This window comes from Lissotriton vulgaris, chromosome 1_1 (assembly GCF_964263255.1).
Source record: "Lissotriton vulgaris chromosome 1_1, aLisVul1.2, whole genome shotgun sequence".
In the NCBI taxonomy this organism is placed as follows: Eukaryota; Metazoa; Chordata; class Amphibia; order Caudata; family Salamandridae; genus Lissotriton; species Lissotriton vulgaris.
The window spans coordinates 800,474,316-800,493,360 of record NC_141685.1 but is presented as its reverse complement, the minus strand read 5'-3'; the positions used below and the strand labels follow the sequence as shown (position 1 = coordinate 800,493,360).

General features: G+C 46.8%; 1 protein-coding gene across 1 annotated transcript in view; it reads right to left on the bottom strand.

Annotated features, from left to right (window-relative positions):
• The window catches only part of COP1 (COP1 E3 ubiquitin ligase), a 917,107-nt gene that overhangs the window by 583,603 nt on the left and 314,459 nt on the right, over positions 1 to 19,045 (bottom strand). Inside the window, exon 11 of the mRNA XM_086956597.1 lies at positions 8,825 to 8,960. Coding sequence (XP_086812723.1) covers positions 8,825 to 8,960 — 136 coding nt within the window. The remainder of the gene's footprint in view (positions 1 to 8,824; positions 8,961 to 19,045) is intronic.

Genomic DNA, 19,045 nt, shown 5'->3' with positions numbered 1-19,045 from the left:
ACCTTGAACTGGTAATGCTGGTCTAAGATCGTGAATCTGAGGTACTTCCTGTGGGAAGGATGCAGGGGGATATGAAAATAGGCATCTTTCAGATCCAGCGTAGCCAGGAAGTCCCCCTGTTGAAGCAGGGGAAGCACCTGCTGCAACGTGAGCATATGGAAGTGCTCCGAGAGGATGTACCAGTTCAGGGGCCTGAGGTCCAGGATCGGCCTGAGGGATCCGTCCTTCTTGGGAATCAGAAAATACAGGGAGTAAACCCCTGTTCCCCGCTCTTGCAATGGAACGAGCTCTATCGCCCCTTTTTGCAGCATGACTAGAACTTCTTGCTGCAACAAGGTCAAGTGCTCGCCTGACATAGGACGGCTCCTTGGGGGTATGTCCGGTGGAATGGACGTAAGCTCTAGACAGTACCCGTACTGGATAATAGACCTCACCCACCTGTCCGTGGTGATGGACTTCCACGCCGGCAGGAACTGCTGGAGCCTCCCCCCGACCGGTGTTGCATGGCCGGGGGGCAGTGACAAGACGTCACTGTTTGTTGGTGGCGGTGGACCTGGAGCTATTGTTGCCACGTCCCCTGCCCTTGACATTATTGCCTCTGTAACCACCTCTATTTTTGTTGTTATACGAGGCTTGGGTGTTAGTCTTGTAATATTGTGTGGACTGGGATGCTTGTCCCCTTGAGGTGCCTCTGGAGTTTGAGCGGCGAAAGGAACCACTCCGAAACTGCTGACTTTGTAAAGCCCCCATGGACTTGGCAGTTTCCGTATCTTTTTTCATTTTTTCCAGTGTGGCATCCACCTCAGGGCCAAACAGATGGTCAGGATTCACTGTCTGATTCAGTATAGTGGTTTGGATGTCGGGTTTGAACCCCGAAATTCTAAGCCAGGCATGGCGTCTAAGCAGCACACTAGTATTGATAGCCCTGGAGGCTGTGTCTGCCACATCCAACGCACATTTGATGGATGCATTCGTAATGAGTTTACCCTCCTGAATCAGCATCTCCCCCGCCTCCTTGTATTGGTCAGGCAAGTGTTGCAGTATGGCCTCTAATGTGTCATAATGGGCCCTATCATAACGTGCAAGCAAGGCTTGGGTGTTAGATATTCTCCAGATATTAGCTGCCTGTGCAGCAATCCGTTTGCCTGAGGCCTCAAAGATCTTGGACTCTTTGTCTGGGGGAGGAGCGTCACCAGTAGTTTGAGAGTTCGCCCTCTTCCGAGCGTTGGAAACGACCAGGGAGTCCAATGGCAAGTGTCCTTTGATATATGTAGGATCCGTGGGCGCTGCCTTATATTTCCTGTCGATGAGAGGGTTGACCACACGCGCTCGGGTGGGCTCCTTGAAAACCTCTGTTGCATGTTTAAGCACCCCCTTCAGCATCGGTAGCGTTTTGACTGACTTTTCGGCTACCGAGAAGGTGTCGAATAAGAAGTCCACATCCACGGGGTCCGAGTGCAGCTCGACGTCGTGGTTAGCCGCAGCTCTCTCTATCAGAGCATTGAAGGCCGTCGAATCCTCAGTCGGGGACGTCTTGGCCGCAAAAAGTTGAGCGTCCTGACCCGCCTGCGGGTCCTCCGGGTCGCCTCCGGCGGACCACGGAACGTGCTCCTCCTCCGGATCCGAGTACGCCGGATAGTCGTACTCGGCATCCTCCTCGTCCGCACCGGCTGCGGCGGAATGAGTCGGCGAGTACCCCAGGGTTTGTGGGGACACAGGTTCCACCAAAGCCGAAGAGCCCTCGGAGTCCCTTTTGTTTTTGAGAGGGATCTTAAAATGTTCCAACGCCGGCTCCGTCGTGATCTTCCTTTTGAGGAGCGACAGTTTTCCGGTGTTGGCGTCGATGGTTACCTCACGACGTTCCTCTTCAGCAAGCGGTTGGAGTCGAAGCTTCGACACCACCAAGGCCGCTTTAGGTGCCAATACCTCCTTCGAGGGTCCACTCTGTTTCGGCGCGAAGGCCTTCGGCGCCGACTTGGGAGGAAAGGTGAAACGGATAGGCGTCTGCTCCTTTGCGGGCTTAGGCGTGAGCTTTGGCGCCACAGTGTCTTTTCGAATCCGCTGCAAGGATTCCGCCACCTTCTTCGTCAAGGCCGGAGAGGGCTTGACCGGCTCGAGCGACGTTTCGGCATCGAGAGCCCGATCACCCGCATGCGCCTTCTTCGGGGCCGACGCCCCATGGCCATGCGCGTCGTCGCCCAGACGCTTCTTCTGAGCCGACTTCGGGTCCACAACCCCTTTCGGAGCCGACGCAGCCGCGTCGGACGATTTCGCCTTCGGCACCGACCCCGAGGACTTCGGGTCGGCCATCTTGGCGTGGCTCTTCGAGTCGGCCATTTTGGTTTTCTTGGAAGTTGACGCCTCCAGAACCTTCTTCACCAGCGCAACTTTCACTTTCGGTTTCGCATCCGAGGGTGCGTGACCAGTTGGCTTCACTTTCGTTTTCTTCGACGTAAGTGATGGGCCATAAATGTCCGTGACCGGGCCCGGAGGCGGGGACGTAGGACTCATAGTTAGATCTTGGGTAAGGCCCGAAGGCGATCCCTCGACCTGGGCCTTAGGAGGGGTAATAACCCCAGAGTCTGGTTGGGGATGCTCCTCCTCCGAGCTATCACCCATAGTGGCAAAAGCCTGATCGTCGTCCCCTACCTCGTCGGTGACTTCGTCAAAGTTCTCCGCACCCTCGTCATAGGTTTCCCCTTCGGATGCGGGATTAGAGTCCGAACCTTGCACGTCGTCTTCTCCCTCGACAGATTCCTGGAAAATGTCGTCTGGTGGGGGCGCCGTAGCCGATAACTTAGCCTGGAGCCTATTGGCCCGACGAATCTTTAAAGTCTTCTTGCTCCGGAACTTCGAACACGCCATGCAGGTGTCTTCGCGGTGATCCGGCGACAAGCAGGTATTGCACACAGGGTGCACGTCGAGGTGTGAATATTTAGAGTTACACACCGGGCACTTCTTAAACGGAGTTCGCTCCATAGCAAGAGTGTAGTGTAGGCCCGTCCGCGCCGAAAGCACGTGGAAGGGCAGCAAGAGATCGGAGCTGAGAGTCAGAAAGAAACCCGTACGCAACTATACCGACGCCCAGCCTAAAGACCTTTTGGTCTCGAGTAGAAGTTGAACAACTATCGGTTCCGACAGAGGGAACCGAAACACATCCGAACCCAATGGCGGAAAAAAACAATCTGGGGATGGAGGCGATGCCCATGCGCACTGTAGTCCAGGGGAGGAGCCACCTATCTCGTGATACTTCGAAGACTCTTCCAGGACAACAATGTGCAATCATCCGGACCCAACACTAGGTGGCGATCTATGCACAGATATGAATTCAGCAGCCCACATGCCTCGAACATATAGGAAATAGCGCCTCTTGAGAGGACAGGGTACGTCCTCCATGAGTCTACAACGGCTTAAAAGTACAAAAAGTACAAAACTGAATCCAGTACCAATCCCTATTTAAGCACTGCTTGCATCACCATCGTCTCCAGTGTCCTGTCTCTCAATACAGCAATGCCTGGCAAGTGCGTGTGCATTTGGAACCCCAAGCTACAGTACACAGATGTAGAGGAACGATAAGGGTGAAACATACTGTTGGCTATTAAACCAGAGGGCAGTGTTTTGAACGCCTGCTTTCTTCAAAGTAATCCCTGTCTCTTGAAACATAAGAATGTACTCAACAATCACTCTGGCCAGAGTGATCCCACCGACTGATAATTCCTTGATGGATTTCTATTATTTTACAAACACTATTTTTGATTTCATAAACCCCCTTGGATCCATCTCTTAAACAGAAGGCCAACTGTGGGCATCTAGAGAACAGACTTGTTTCTGCTCAAGTTGTGGCCCTTTAAAGAAGCGAATGCTTTGATTAAAACACGAACGGATGAACCTTAACCCTGGGCGCAGTTTGCATAGTAGGAGACTTCGCACACTACGCATAGCTACGCAAACTGCGTAGTGCCGTAGGGAAATGCTGTTCGCACTGATTGCACAGTGCCGGATGCTTGTCTACACTGTGCAATCATTGCAAACTGCATCTTGCACCGTGCAAGCGGTCGTTTTCTGCCGCTCGAGTAGATTTGTACTCGAGCGGCAGCTTTCTCAACGCAGACTGGTAGTTTCTCATCACGAGAGGTCGCAAGCATACGCGACCAGCCGCAATGAGAAACCTGACCTCCCCATGTTGCGAATCTCGCCGGGAGGTTTATTTTCCATACTCTCGATCGGCAACTTGATGTTGCTGATCGCAATGAGGAAAAAGTCTCGCCGGGATGGTGATTTTTCTCGCACGCGGTCGCCAACTTGACCTTGAGGACCATGAGCATGCAAAAAATGTCTACAAGGCTATGTGTTTTTGCACTGTGCTACGTGCAATTTGTGTAGTGTGAAGTAGTGCAAACTACGCACGCTCTGAAAGCGTAGCGTAATACTAGGCACAGGGTTAAACCGTATGAATATAGATACAAAGCGCAGCAATACTACTTCGGTGGATGGCAGTGTATAACGGTTGGCCTCTCAGACATTTCAATACCGCCTTGCATCTGTAAGACTGACTGGAGCACCAATTGTCAAGTAGCTTCATTAAGAGGCCCCTTTTTAACTTAGATGAGCTAGAAAATGGAAATGAAAAGAGGGCCTCAAAATCCCACACTAAGGCCCCATGGGCAGTGCTTCCAACTCCTCGACCTTGGATTGGTGTGGGAAACGATGCCCACTGTCACAGGGCAGTTGGTGGTTGAACACACAATTTCTGTTGCTCGGCAACACACTCCTCCATATTTGTACTAACTATACTTGTGTGTCCGTCAAAGTGACCGGGTCACAATACTGAAATTTCTACATCTTCAAGAACTTCTTTAGACAAATAGTTCAAAAAGTCTATGCAAATCGTTTGTACCAACTTATGCCAAAGCATTCCACAGTGATCTCTTTAGCAGATGCATACCTGCATGAATAGTTTTACATTGTGTACCTTGTTTAAAACTACTTGTATCTGATGACCCCCAGTGTAAAAAGATTTGTAAAGTGTCTAGGTCTAGTTCCTCCTTATGCACTTCAGTAATGTTGCAGTCTCATGGGTTTGCCACATATTATTCTATCACTGGGACATGTGCTACCTGATAACCCGTTGGTGTTGTGCAATGCTGCTATTGTGTGCGCAATTCTTGTAACAGGTACATTTAGCAAATTCCTCAACCCCATTTCAGACTGTCAAGCACTGTAATTTGCTTTGAGGTGTAGTAGTGAGTTCTTGTCTGAGAAGGATTTCAGGAAAAGAGCCATTACCCATAGCTCTATCTAAGCACATCTGACCTTCTGCAACAGTCTATGCACCTTGTGCAGTTAGTCTTTACATCTGTGCCCCCAAACTTCCCAGAGATGCCTCTGCTTTGCTGGTCTCTTGAAGCAGAGGACGTCTCAATGACCTCGGTGAGAGATCACGCCTGATCCACCATTGGAGGGAATTCCTCACCTTACGTAAAACCACTGCTAGATCTTCCCAATTCCTACCAGCCTGTAGCCCTTTGAAAGTGTAATCCAAAGAAGAACTGGTGGCCCTCCTTAGCAGACTTCTAATTGTCGATGCTGCAGAAAAGCATGCCATCTGCTCTCTTAACATTTTCAACAGAGCCATCAAGCTTTTCGGTAATAAAAATGCAATCGTCAAATGGCATAATTTACCATGAAGCTGTAATGCTAGGTTATTGCCAGGTACCATAAGTGAAGGGCAGCATCTTAACACCCGTTATGTTGTAATTCCTCTAACGCAGGTTTCTTTATGGTCCAGGAAACCCCTTTAATTTTCTGTGCCGCACCCTGTAGCTTCTCAGGCCTTGCAAATGACCTTGACAAAGATCTTGTGGATGTTCTTTTATCGTTATCCCTCTTGCTATTCTATGTTATGTAACGCTATGTTAACATAACTTATAAAGCGCACAAATGTCTTGGCAGCAAAGATGTGCCCAATATCTATTGTTGATGCTTGGCCTCCACTCAAAACTCTCTTTTCCACCTCACTGTGAAACTTTTTTGCTGCTGTTTGCAGCAAGCTGTAAAAAAGTTATCCTATTCTCAAGTGGAAGAATAGGATTTGGAGCTGTTCAATTTCTTCTAGAGATTCTGCCCTGTGAGCTCTTCAGTTCTTGCATGATATTCTTCAGAAAACCCAGCTCTTAAACTTTGAACAACGGATGAATATGTTTGTAACTGTATGTCACACTGATGATTCCAAGAGGTTTTTTTCTGCTCAGACCCCAATGCCACTATGCACAGGCAAAACTGGATCAAATTATCAAGTCTCTTTAAAACAAACTATTACCTCCCCTGGCATCAAATAATCAATGCCTCTGTAGCGGATATGGAAGCAGGAGTATTTTCCCTCAGAAGTATTTCAGGGCCCAAACGTTTTTCTGAACATTAGAACGTGATACCAAGTGCTCGAGTTTGAGGACTGAGAATCTGGCCTTAGGAAACCTTTGCGCATTCTACCAATGTCTGGCGAAATTTTGTTTTCTTTTTTGAGTGGCAAATTTAATTATGCAGCCGTTTCGAAAAACAATGATGCTCAAATAATTTTGGTACTGAGAATTATCAAGACTTGGTTCCTACCTGCACCGATAGAACGTTAGGTTTTAAACTTTGTTCTATTCCCTTACAAAGCAGAAAACGTCTATAGATATAAGTCTGTCCACCAGCATCTACAAGCTTTGTGCTCTGTATCTGGTGTTGGCCTACTCTTGGCGTCTACATCTATGCTTTGAAGAGCCTTCTGGTCTGCAGATGACAAACTTCACGTAAAACTAGGACTAGCAGTTTTAGACCATGCAGCTTGGGATCAAGAAATGTATCCTCTTCAAAGCCTGTAAGCTCTTTAACAAAGCATTCAGCTTCAGCCCCAACCTACGCGGTGCCAACCGCGGGACCTCGATTAAACAACATGGAGTAAAGCGCCCAAAGTCCCTGTCTCAGTTTCAGCTGTCTTAGTCTGAATTTCCTACAAGCAGAAGAACCCAGACACACAACAGTGTCCGAGTAGCTAAAGGTTACACATTTCAAAGTTATCTGTATATAAGAACCATTGATGACGCCTAGAAGAAGAAAACTGGGAGCATGCCATGCGCCAAGGAAAGTTGAAATTGTCAAAGCCAGCAATTTGCAAAAATAATAAACATTCAAATCCACCTGAGATTGTTGTTGACACCCGAAAAAAAAATTAGAACCTGAGGGATAACAGCACATCTGCTATGGTTTTTACCTAAAAGCCTCTGCACACGTCCTCGACATCCCAATGGCAATGAAAGCAACCCAAAGAAGACAGGGACACATGGGGCATGGGAAAAAAGAGGAGGAGCAATTCTTTGTATCTGAGGAAGATCAAAGAAAAATCAACATACGAAATGAACACCCCAAAGAAAGGTTACAGCCTCAAATCTGATTGTCCCAGCGGACAATCATCAATTTACAGGTCTCGTGTCAAAGAAGACACCCCATTGTCCGCCACCACCCCAAACAGCACCCCGAGCCTGCGGAGCTGGAGTGCGGCCTGATGTCCCCCTTGCCCAAGGAAACCCAACCTCCAGATGCGCATTCAAGGAGTTCAGCATGTCTTGGCTTAAGTGCTAACCAGGATGTTCTGGCTCTTTCTGGGCAGAGCAGACACCACACCGCTGTGTCAGCAGCTTCGTGCTCTATCTCCACAGATTCATGTCCCCAGTATCCCCTGCATACCTAAAGAAGAACCTGATCGCCGGCATCATTCGTGCTGAACGCAACTTAACGTAAGGCTTAACAGATAACATTTTACTACGCTATTAAATCTTTTAATTTGCATAAAAGTGCTACATTGTAACAGATTTATAACACTGTATCCGCATTAAATTTACTGCAAAGCCCTGGAGTTTTCCCTCCTCCCGTCCCCATCCTTTCCTGCTCACCCTTGTTACGCCCCTGAGACTTTCTCTAAAGAGGAGGCTCTCTGCATTGAGTGTGCTTGCAGTAGTGTCTGATCCAGGCGGAGTATCTTACCAGGATTTTCAGTAGACCTAGAGTTCCCTTAGTCCTTGGAGACGGGCAAGACGCCCCTCAACAACCATACGGCAGAATCATGCAAAGCATGCTCATCTATGAGGATGCATGCTGTGGGGATCAAGAGTGGAAATGCCGCATACATACAGCGCCTGGAACCAGGAGTTTGTACCTCCCATGGCACTGGCATGTGAGCAGGGAACCAACTCCGCACCTGAAGGTCTGCGTGACTCAAAGTATCAGCAGAGGGACTCAGGGTCTTTTACTTAAAGATCTGAATGGGCGAAAGGACTGGCAAAGGGTTAGCGTTTCACGCATGGAGGACTGGAGGGTTCAAAGGACTGGAGGGTTCAAAGGGCTGGAGGGTTCAAAGGGCTGGAGGGTTCAAAGGGCTGGGTGGGGACAACTTTATGGCCCAAGGATACAGAACTTTTCACTTCCAGTTGCAGATGGTAAAGTCAGGCCACCATTACTAACCAAGCTCCTGCTGTACTATTAGCAATTACCAGCATCTGTAGAAGGGGTGGTGTTCAGGAAGCTATGGCATGACCCCCAACACCCCACTTCATAAAATGGTCCAATTTACAGTTGTGACCGGTGGCAATGAATATGAAGAACAGATTAGTTTGGTAGCCTGCCTTCTGTCAAAATCGAGAGTAGCAGCTTGGATAGGAAAGCTTCTTGAAAAGCATTATTTTCGCATTATATACATATTATATTATAACCGCAGCAAACCATAGTGTCTCATCTACCACAACCCCCTCACGCGGTCAGTGTCAGTCTGTCTGCTCCACCTTACCTGGATACAATGCTTGAGCCGTTGTAGAGGTCACTAGCATACGATAAAGTGGCCAAGGGCCGGACAGAGTTGTAACGTGTAAACTTGGACAGGCACTCCTGGAATTCATCCAGCTGGTTCCCCGTTCTGCTGTCATCTATTAAAGACAAACTGGCATTAGAATATCACAGGAGTCACTGATCACAAATGGGCAAAGGGGGCATGGGCTACAGCAGAAGGAATCACACAAAAGTGCATACCATGAATATGTTCATATTTGAGGTTCATACTGGACTTCGGTTGTGTAGCAAAGCCAATCTAGCCTTTCTGAGACTCACCTGGCGACCAAGTGAGAAAAGAATGCCCTTCAAAGGCTGTGTGCGACTAATAAGCATATCACCTTCATATAAAGTTGCACTTATTATTTACTGATTTCTTTTCTATTTCTCAGATCATTATTTTACAAAACCTACTGTGCAGCACCCAGCTAAAAAACATAGCCCCTAAGAACTATGGAGCCTTATACTTCTCCATTGCAGTAGACAACATGAAAGTAAAAGTTGCCTACCAGATCTAGGAGTACATTATGACAGAAAATGCATACAGTTCCTTTAAAAAAAAATCAGCAGCATTCAGATTCCAACATATCTTGCATTGGCTGTTTGCTCACAGCCTCAGTTCTTTCAAAAGGTTTGGCATCAAGTAGAAAATAGATCTCTAATAGAAAACACAGAAATTTGAGGAGGCGCGAGGGTTGTTTAGGACTACAGTGAGGTTTCGTACGATGTGAAACCAGGATTACAGTGAGTAACGTTTTCTTCTGCAGTCATAGGATTCTCGCACACATAAACGTAGGATAGAGAACCAAGCTGAGTGAATGCCAATATCTAACAGATCCAACTAATACAACTTTATTAATCAAAAACACAGAATCAGGCACTTAGGTCTTTAAAACTGTTTGCCCTACTATAGGGTCATCTCTGGTGTTTTCATCCAAACAATGTTTAGTGAACGTGCAGATTAATTTCCACACACTACTCGATTCCAAAGATGTCAACCTAAATTTAGACCTACTCCTCTTAACTGACCCTTTAGCTCAGGAGATGAGAGAAGCAGCAGCAACAGCGATGAAGAGGACATGAGGGGCCATCCTCGAACATTCTACCCAGAAGCAACTAACAATCCACACATGATGCTCTATGGTTTCTGACCTCAATCTTTTCCACCAAAGCAACAGGGATTCCCTTTTCACCAAGGACGTCCTCCTTTTTCATACTGAGGCCGGACAAACAAAAACCTCACAGAGACGCACCCAGAGCACAATGGGAGGAACAAGAGCCAGTGCAGATTATCATGAGGAGCAAGGTGAGAGATGCCACCCCATCTACGAGCAGAGAAACTCCATCGTAGTGAACCTGAGCAAAACAAACCTTACAGCAGATCAACAATTGGTTCTGTCAAAAGGTCTGAGATTTGTTCCGATACAAAGGAGCGATCTGTTTATGGATCAAACTACAGGCGTTCTTTGGAGAACAAGATAACACTGTAGAGGAAGATCATCACACTTGGGAATAGCCTCTTGGACAACGCAGAGGTGCTCTACTTGTTTGCAAAAATCAGCGCGCTCATTAAGAGCAAAATAGCATTTTTAAAATCCCCGTTTTGTTTTAATTTAATTTGAACACTGTTACCCTGTTTTTAAAATTGAATTGACCACTGCCGCATACCTGCACTCTAATTTGGTACAGCACCGCGTTCAGAGCGGATCACTGTCCTTTGGAAAGCGCACCACACCGCCAGAATGGCGGACATCTTAGGTGAGGGATAAGGATTGGGGTGGTCTAGTCGTCAGAAGGACGCTAGACCAGTACTTAAGGCAGCCATGTTGACGCGCAGCGGGCACGCGCGCGGGCTCGCCGGAGCGTCGCCAGAGTCCAGCCCGTCTGCGCACGGACGGGCTTGGGGGTAGGGACTTCTGGGCAACTGCGCACCTACTCCTCCGAATTACTGCGCAGTTTAAATAAAGGTGAGGCTCGCTTGGACAGTGCTACCATGCAGAAACTCCAAGATTATGCGATATTCACCCCCCATAATATGACTCCTTCTGGGTCCTACTCCTCATTGAAAATAGCGAGCCTTAATACCCGCTCACTCCCCTGTCACCATGCTGAAGTCTATAATCTGCTGCAAGACAATGAGATTGATATACTGACCCCAACAGAGACCTGGTTAGGCGACAGTTCAATGCCTGATATCATTGCCGCTCTTCCCAGCGGGTATGATGCCTTATGGCACAACCGCCCAGGTAACGCACGGGGGGGAGGGGTAGCTGTTCTATTTAAAAAGGCCTTGTCAGTGGAAAGATTGCTGTCAGAGACAGCTGACCTGGCTGACATACTCGGGGTAAAAGTCACAGTTAACAACTCTTGTTGGATGTTGTTAGTGGTTTATCGCCCACCCAATGCGACCCCACTGTTCCATGACCTATTTGGCCCCATTATGTCAGACTTATGCACCCGTTATACGAAAATCATTGTTACAGGAGACTTTAATTTACATTGGGATAAACCCCATTGGGATTCATCCATGCGTCAACTGGACACTCTGATGTCAACGCTAAACTTTAAACAACTTGTGAAGGCTCCTACACACATCAAAGGTCATGTTCTTGACCTGGTATGGACTACAGACCCAAATGTGTCACTTAAAGAGATAACCCCGTGTATATGGTCTGACCATTATCTAGTATCTTGTGAGATACGCATTAATGGCCAAATAAATAATCCACCACCGAAAGTCAGGATAATTCGTAAATGGGCAGAGGTTGACCTGATAAACCTGACTAAGGTGCTCTCGCCAAAGGATCGGTCCTTGAGTCCAGACCTTAGCCTGGACCAGCAATATGCGGATTTAACGCGGAGCCTGACCCTAGCTATTGATCAGATAGCTCCTAAAAGAACAAAGCTGATAAAAGGACCTGGTAGGGAGGCTCCATGGTTTACGCCATCACTGAGGGACCACAAAAGGAAACTCAGAGCTCTGGAAAGAGGTTGGAGGAAAAATCAGCAGGACTCAGCCAGAAACCTCTATTGAATCTCCCTCAAAGCATACAAAAAACAAATCACACTTGCTAAAGCCCAATACTACGAATCCCGCCTAAATAAGGCAGCCAATGTACAGAAAGAGACTTTCAAGATTCTGTCGGAGTTGACTAAAAAACCTGACAGATCCCAGTCCCCCATAGATTGCAATACCTTCCAGGGATACTTTCTGGAGAAAGTAAGAACTATTATCCAGGAGATAAAAAGTGGTACGTTAAAAGGGATGGATACACCTACAGCCCCTCATGAACCAGCTGACTGCTCCATCGCACTGTTTCCAGAGATTGACACACGGAGTCTGGAACAGCTGATGGATAGAATCAAATCTGGATCTCCAGCGGACCCGTGTCCACCAAAAGTCTTTCAGGCAGCCCGTCCCTTATTGGATGAGCGCGTTATCTCCCTCCTAAACAGATCCTTGAAGACAGGGCAAATACCAGCAGAACTTAAAGAAGCGCGTGTAAGACCCCTACTGAAGAAGCCAGGCGCAGATCCTGCAATACTAAAGAACTACAGGCCGATTTCTCAGCTACCATTCCTTTCAAAAGTACTGGAACAACATGTACTAAAATCCCTGTCCAAGTACTTGGAGTTTCACCATCTACTCCATGAACGACAGGCAGGGTTTCGAGCACATCACAGCACCCAGTTGGTGATGCTCGCGGTGCTGGATGAATTGAGAAGCCTGGCTGACGGTAAGAGACCGAGCGCCCTGATTCTGTTAGATCTTTCAGCGGCGTTCGATACCGTCAGCCATGCTCTGCTCCTAGAAAGAATGAATGACTTCGGTATCAATGGCCTGGCCTTCAAGTGGTTGCAATCCTTCCTGTCGGGTAGGACCCAAAGAATACAACTTGGGGAAGAAACATCTGTAGTGGGGGTGCTAGAATGTGGGGTACCTCAGGGCTCGGCCCTATCCCCACTTCTATTCAACCTATACCTGCAACCTCTGATTGCTTGCCTGGCGCGCATGGGCTGCACAGTATTTAACTATGCGGACGACACTCAGCTGTTGCTGAGTGTCGATAACACAAGTGCCGCACAACTTCACACCCAGAACATCTTGAGGTACACGGTCCAATGGATGACTGACAATCTTCTAAAAATTAACCCAGATAAGACCGAGGTATTGGTGATTCCATCTGCCACCTCACCGTGGTGCGACCTCTACTGGCCAGCAGAGTTAGGCCCAGCCCCAAAACCAAGCCCGAATGTAAAGAGCCTGGGGATTAAACTTGATTGCGACCTATCAATGGTCAATCAGATTTCTTCCGTGGTGGGTAGCTGTACCAACATTATTCGACAACTACGTAAGCTAGTACCTGTCATCTCCCAATCCATGCTACGTTCCATTGTCGCAGCTACCGTGATCTCGAGGATAGACTACGGTAACGCCCTTTACCTTGGCCTGCCGAAAACCCTGACTAATAGGTTACAGGTCATTATGAATGACGCTGCTCGTCTTACCTTTAGACTGCCAAGACGATCCAAAGCATCTCCCCTGCTACAGAGCCTCCATTGGCTCCCTATTAAGGAGCGAGTGGAATTTAAAAATCTGTGCATAGCTCACAAAGCAATCCACGGGCTGGCGCCTGCTTACATCAAAGACCGCATGGTGGTGTATAGCCCAATGAGAACTCTTAGATCTTCAGATTCTCAATTATTGGTCTGCCCCGGTACAAACTTGTTACCAAGGGAGGAAGAGCCTTCTCTGTGCTAGTTCCTCAGCTATGGAATACACTACCTGAGTCGCTGCGCAGGGAAGAGAACCTCATACGCTTTAGGAAGGGTTTAAAAACGCTACTGTTTAGGAGGTCCATGAATACTATCTAGACCAGTGGATGCCGCTCTCTGTACTGCCAAGTTGTTGTTTGTACCATCGATTTCCAAGCGCCTAGAGACCTGTAGGTGATTGGGCGCGCTATAAATCAAAAATAACAATAACAATAACAATAACAACACTGGACTAAGGAGAACATCTACTTTCCAACCCACAGAACAGTCTCTACCTTGTGAAATCCTTGCCTTTTAACAGGCTGTCCTCAAAGACATTGATGTAATTGGTTGCAAGGCAAACAACACATTTCACAATCTTACTAAGATCGAATCTCGAGCCCTGGAGTCACTGAGTGGATTTGTTATAAAACCGTCTATAGTAGTCATGGACAAAACTATGTACGATACCGAATGCCATTGCCTTCTCTCATACAGAGATAACTTGAAATACTAGACCAGGACCCCACCCCAAGGCTAAACAACAGGATAAAAACAATGGCTGAGGAGGCACACACCCATGATTGGATCACAAAACAATAGGCAGGTTTTTCTTGTGGCAGAAAAATCCAGAATCCCGAGATTCTATACCCTGTCAAAAATACATAAGCAGAGGTTACCACATCCTAGGAGACCAATTGTCTTGGGAATCGGCTCGTCATTAGTACCATTGTCACAATTTTGTGACTGGTTTTTGAAGCCTATTTTTCAGGCATCACCGTGATACCTCAGTGACACCAAGGACGTCCTCTGCCTATTGAGTTAGCTGAAGATTAGGATACCTGATGATATGATCAACACTATAGATCTAGAAGCTCTCTAAACTAGCATTCCACAAAGACACACCCTGGAAGTTGTCAAAGGCACTCTGGAGCATACAGAAAGGGACTTTATGACCCTAAAGAATTTTGTAATGGAAGGAGCTGATTGGCACTCACTGAGAACTTTTTAGGTTTCGACCTGGCCGTAGCACCTGTGAAGCAGGTGCTCCGCCCAGGGCGAAATCTTATGATCCTACACTGTGGGGCTTAGTCCCGCCTCTGTCTTCCATTGGCTAGCTCCATAAATGGAGGCTAGCCATTGGAAGAGATTGGCTGTCAATCACGCTTTCCCCGTGAAAAAGCGATTCGGGGGCATTTCCGTGTCTTTTTTTAAGTCCCGCCCCTTGTTGCCTGGGCCGCGCTGTGATTGGCTGCCGGCCCGGGACACCCCCGTGACGTCATTCCCCGGGCCGCTGTGATTGGCTGCCGGCCCGGGACCTGACTTGTTTTGTTTTTTTTAAGCTTTCTTTTCGCGATTTTGTATGTGTCGTTTTCAGGGGTGGGTTGCGATGTCACGCTGTCCGTTCCCGCCCCCCCCTCCCGCTGTCTGTGTGCCCGTTCCTCCCCCCCCTCCCGCTGTCCGTGTGCCCATTCTGCCCCCCCCTCCCGCTGTTCGTCTTCCCACCCCCCCTCCCGCTGTCCGTGTGCCCGTAGGTGCTTGTCTTTTGTATGTATCTACATAAAAAAAAGCTATGCACAGTGCAGGACGTTTTAACCCCTTCGCTGGCGGGGGGGGGGGAGGGGAGCAGCGCTCGCTTGCTCGTGACGGAGCCGCTCCGTCACGAGCCGCGTTGCGCTGTGCTCATGACGGAGCGGTTCCGTCATGGCCCCGCCCGCATAATAGAACGCGCCACGCAGGCGCGAAATCAACGCCGCGCGGCGGCAGGGCCATGACGGAACCGCTCCGTCATGAGCACAGCGCAACTGCGGTTCATATAAATAATTTAAAAGTAGTGGCCCAAGAAGCGATTTTGACCTACGGCTGGATTATAACTAGCTGCATTTTACTGACGTCACCATCTGCACTAGAAGCGTCCATTCTAGATGCTTTGCTCAGTTTCGAAATGGGCCCTTCCTACGCCTCAATAAATTACAAGTTTGCACTGCACCATATGCACTTTAACTGCTGGGTGACTGCAGATGTTCTAATCGACTCACAAATTAATTTAGGCAGCGATTGCTGGGCATTGGGTTTATGGAAATACTCGCACTAGACGCAAGAATTATACATGTGATTGTTTAAATCATGAAATCTTTTTAATCACCCACGCACGGTAAATGATCGAGTTAATTTTGATGTTAAATTGAGACTATATTGTGTCACCAACTCGAGTACCTTTCACTTTCAAAGACCTATTGACAAAGCCAATCAGTTTGGCTTTGTTTAGTGGAAAGATTTTTCCAACATTAACTAACATGAGCAAGCTCATGTTAGTTAATCGTGTGCAGTGCAGTGGGAGTGCAGAGCGAGAGATTAGGCTATTGACTTTGTAAATGACAATGCCATTTATTTATGTTGTCAAAGCCAACACATAAATAAAAATGTTGTCATTTACAATGCCAATAGCTCTAGCTTTTCCAAAGGCGAAACCGTTGCATTGTAAATGCTTGTTTGAGTTTGAGGACATGTCATATCAGCAAATAAAGGGGACATCGATAGGCAGTACCTTTGCCCCAAGTGTGGCCTGCTTCTATGTGTACCAGTTCAAGTATGACCGCATTTTCATCCCGGAGAACCTATAGAGAGATAACATCAAGCTTTGGCAATGTTTTATTGATGAAGTGCTAATAATATGGCATGAAAGTGAGCAACTGGCGGCAGACTGAGAACTAGATTAACTCAAGAGACACCTAAAGTTCACCAAAGAGATATGTAGGAAGGAATCAGTATTCCTGTATTTGGTAATCACAATGGGAAAGAATGGCATAGAGATCAAGGTACACAGCAAGGGCACAGATAAGAACATCATGCTGTTGTACCACAGCTTTCACCCAAGGGCCCTACGGGATAACCTCCGAGAGGTACCGTTTTTAAGACAGAGATGAAATTGCTCCTCCCTGGAAACATATCTGAAACACAGACCCACACCTTATAGAGAAAGCTAATTGCACAACAAAACCCAAAGAAAACAGTAAGAAAGGCAAGAAAAAGAGTTAAGAACAATAACAGTAAGGCCTTGTTGTAAAATAATCAAAAATGCATGTGTGACCCACATACACTCCTTTTTTCAACAGAGTACAGACCGCTGTTCAGAAACACTGAAGAATACTTAATAGTGGAACGAAAAAATGTCCCCTTCCACTTTTTGCCTTGAAGCGCAACACAAGCCTACGGTGATATGTAGTTTCCACTCTATGGTAGGAACTGCGCATTTCTGAACGGCATAACAGATGGGCTGGTGTCAGACTGATTCTATGTACCCCCACAGGATATGTTGTCCTAAAGGCCAGCTAGTTCACAGTGCCACCATGAGTACCCCTAATCCTAGGCGGGTACCAAACAGTTCTGCCAACCACTGAACATGACAAACCAGAAATAGTGGTAACAGATCTAGAACCGTTTTGCGAAGCCTTACGTGCTCTTTTATTCTCAGAGAAATACACAGTGGTACGTTTCAATGTTTATTGAACCAACGTGATTTTCGTATAAAATATATGTGCTGCAATGATCAATAGATAGAAGCAGACAGCAGTTATTAGAAGTACTAGGACAGTGAGCAGAATAAAAAAGTTCCATCATCGTGCAAGGCAATGTATATATGTAGACAAATGGCAAAATATAGAAAAATCTGGCATACTCCTACTATGCAGTCCCTAACCTAAGTGTCTAGAGCGTGTATGTGTGTGTTGTGCCAAGAATCCCAGTAATGGATGATCGAACCCTGGTTACCTGAAGGGAAAGGATGTAAGTCCCCATCTTGGTCACATGCTAGACACCCTTCGCAGAGAGATATCATCAAGCTGCTGGGCCGAAGCTTCAGCGTGTAGAGACCTCACCAATGACAGCAAAGCACTCCCCTGCCTAAACACGAAAATGCTTGTTCATTTATAATGAAAAGTATCCTTGCGAGTCCTTACACATGCCAGCATTGTTATGGTCTACAGATAGCCTTGTCACCTCGTGGATGAAAAATAAAATGACATTTGCACAATGTGTGTTGAGGCCTTGTAAATGGTGTTCACAGAGTCGCGATAATGGTGGATAAGTTGAATCTGTAAGTGAGGCAGTTTCTGAGAAACTAATCCATCATTGTCGCACATTCAAATGTGTGTAAAATGATGGAAAATGGCAGCGTTCCTTCATGGGCATAACTAAGACACATGACGACGGGACATGCTTGTACACATTAAAACCAAGAAAACTATAACTCCGCCACAGACAACTCTCTGGAACAAATACCCCCTGTAGGTCATTTCCCCTGTGGAAATTGCGTGGCATGTCCATTCACAACACCAACAATAGAAGTGGTCATAAAAACAGGAAAACCATGAATACTAAAGGCCCTGACGAACTGCAATAACGAGAATGCAATATACTTCATCACTTGTCCATGTGTCCTAGTCTACGTCGGCATGACAACCAGAAAGATAAAAGCGAGAATAAATGAACATCGAACCCAAAACTGGCATATCATTACCTGGAGGTTAATCATAACGATAGAAATCTCTCTTGAGTAGTACTGGAAAAAGTAGCCGCCAGCATTCCTGACATTACTACAAAACTCTTCAAACATGAACAGAGATGGGTGAAAGGGAAGTGGGTCTCAACAACTAAATACCATGGCGTCAACTGTGACTTTGAACCTATGGAGTGCACTCCTTCTGACCGATATACCACAGTACAGAGTAAACAAACATATTTTGTTTAGCAGACTACCACAAGTCTAACAATACCACACATCAGAAGTTGATGGTTTTCTTTTGAAAATAACAACTCAAAGGAAAATAAGTATGATTTTAATAAACACTGCGGTATTGTTTTTTCCATCACAAATATATGGCGCCCTCTTCACATTATTATTGCGAGGAACAGTTACTGCTAAAGGATTCTGGGCAATGCAGTCCCAGGACCCATATCGTTCGTGCCATTTCATTATGCATGCTCCATATATTGGGGGCTTTCATATTTCACACTCCAGCTGGGCCCATAACAAAGGCTGAATTCAAAGGGCCATCAGACTGCCTATCTGACCCTCACACCTAGATGGGAATGCAGGGGAGGGAGAAACAAAGGCACACAGCTTGTTGTTACCACTTCATAAGAGATATGTATGCACTGTAAGAATGTCAGATGTGTTGGTCTGTTCCATGTATTTACACAAATATCAATTTAAATACTACCATTTGATTTATTTTTATAGCGCTACTCATCCCAATGCAGGGTGTCAGAGTCCTTTACATTACACGTACACATTCTATGTTGACAATAAATCCTATAAATGTGTACATCAATATACAAGATGTGTTACAGGAGACAATGCTCGAAACAAAAGCAGACAGCGTGCAGGTGCTGCTGAATGTGTCTAAAAATTACACTGGGACAAGTG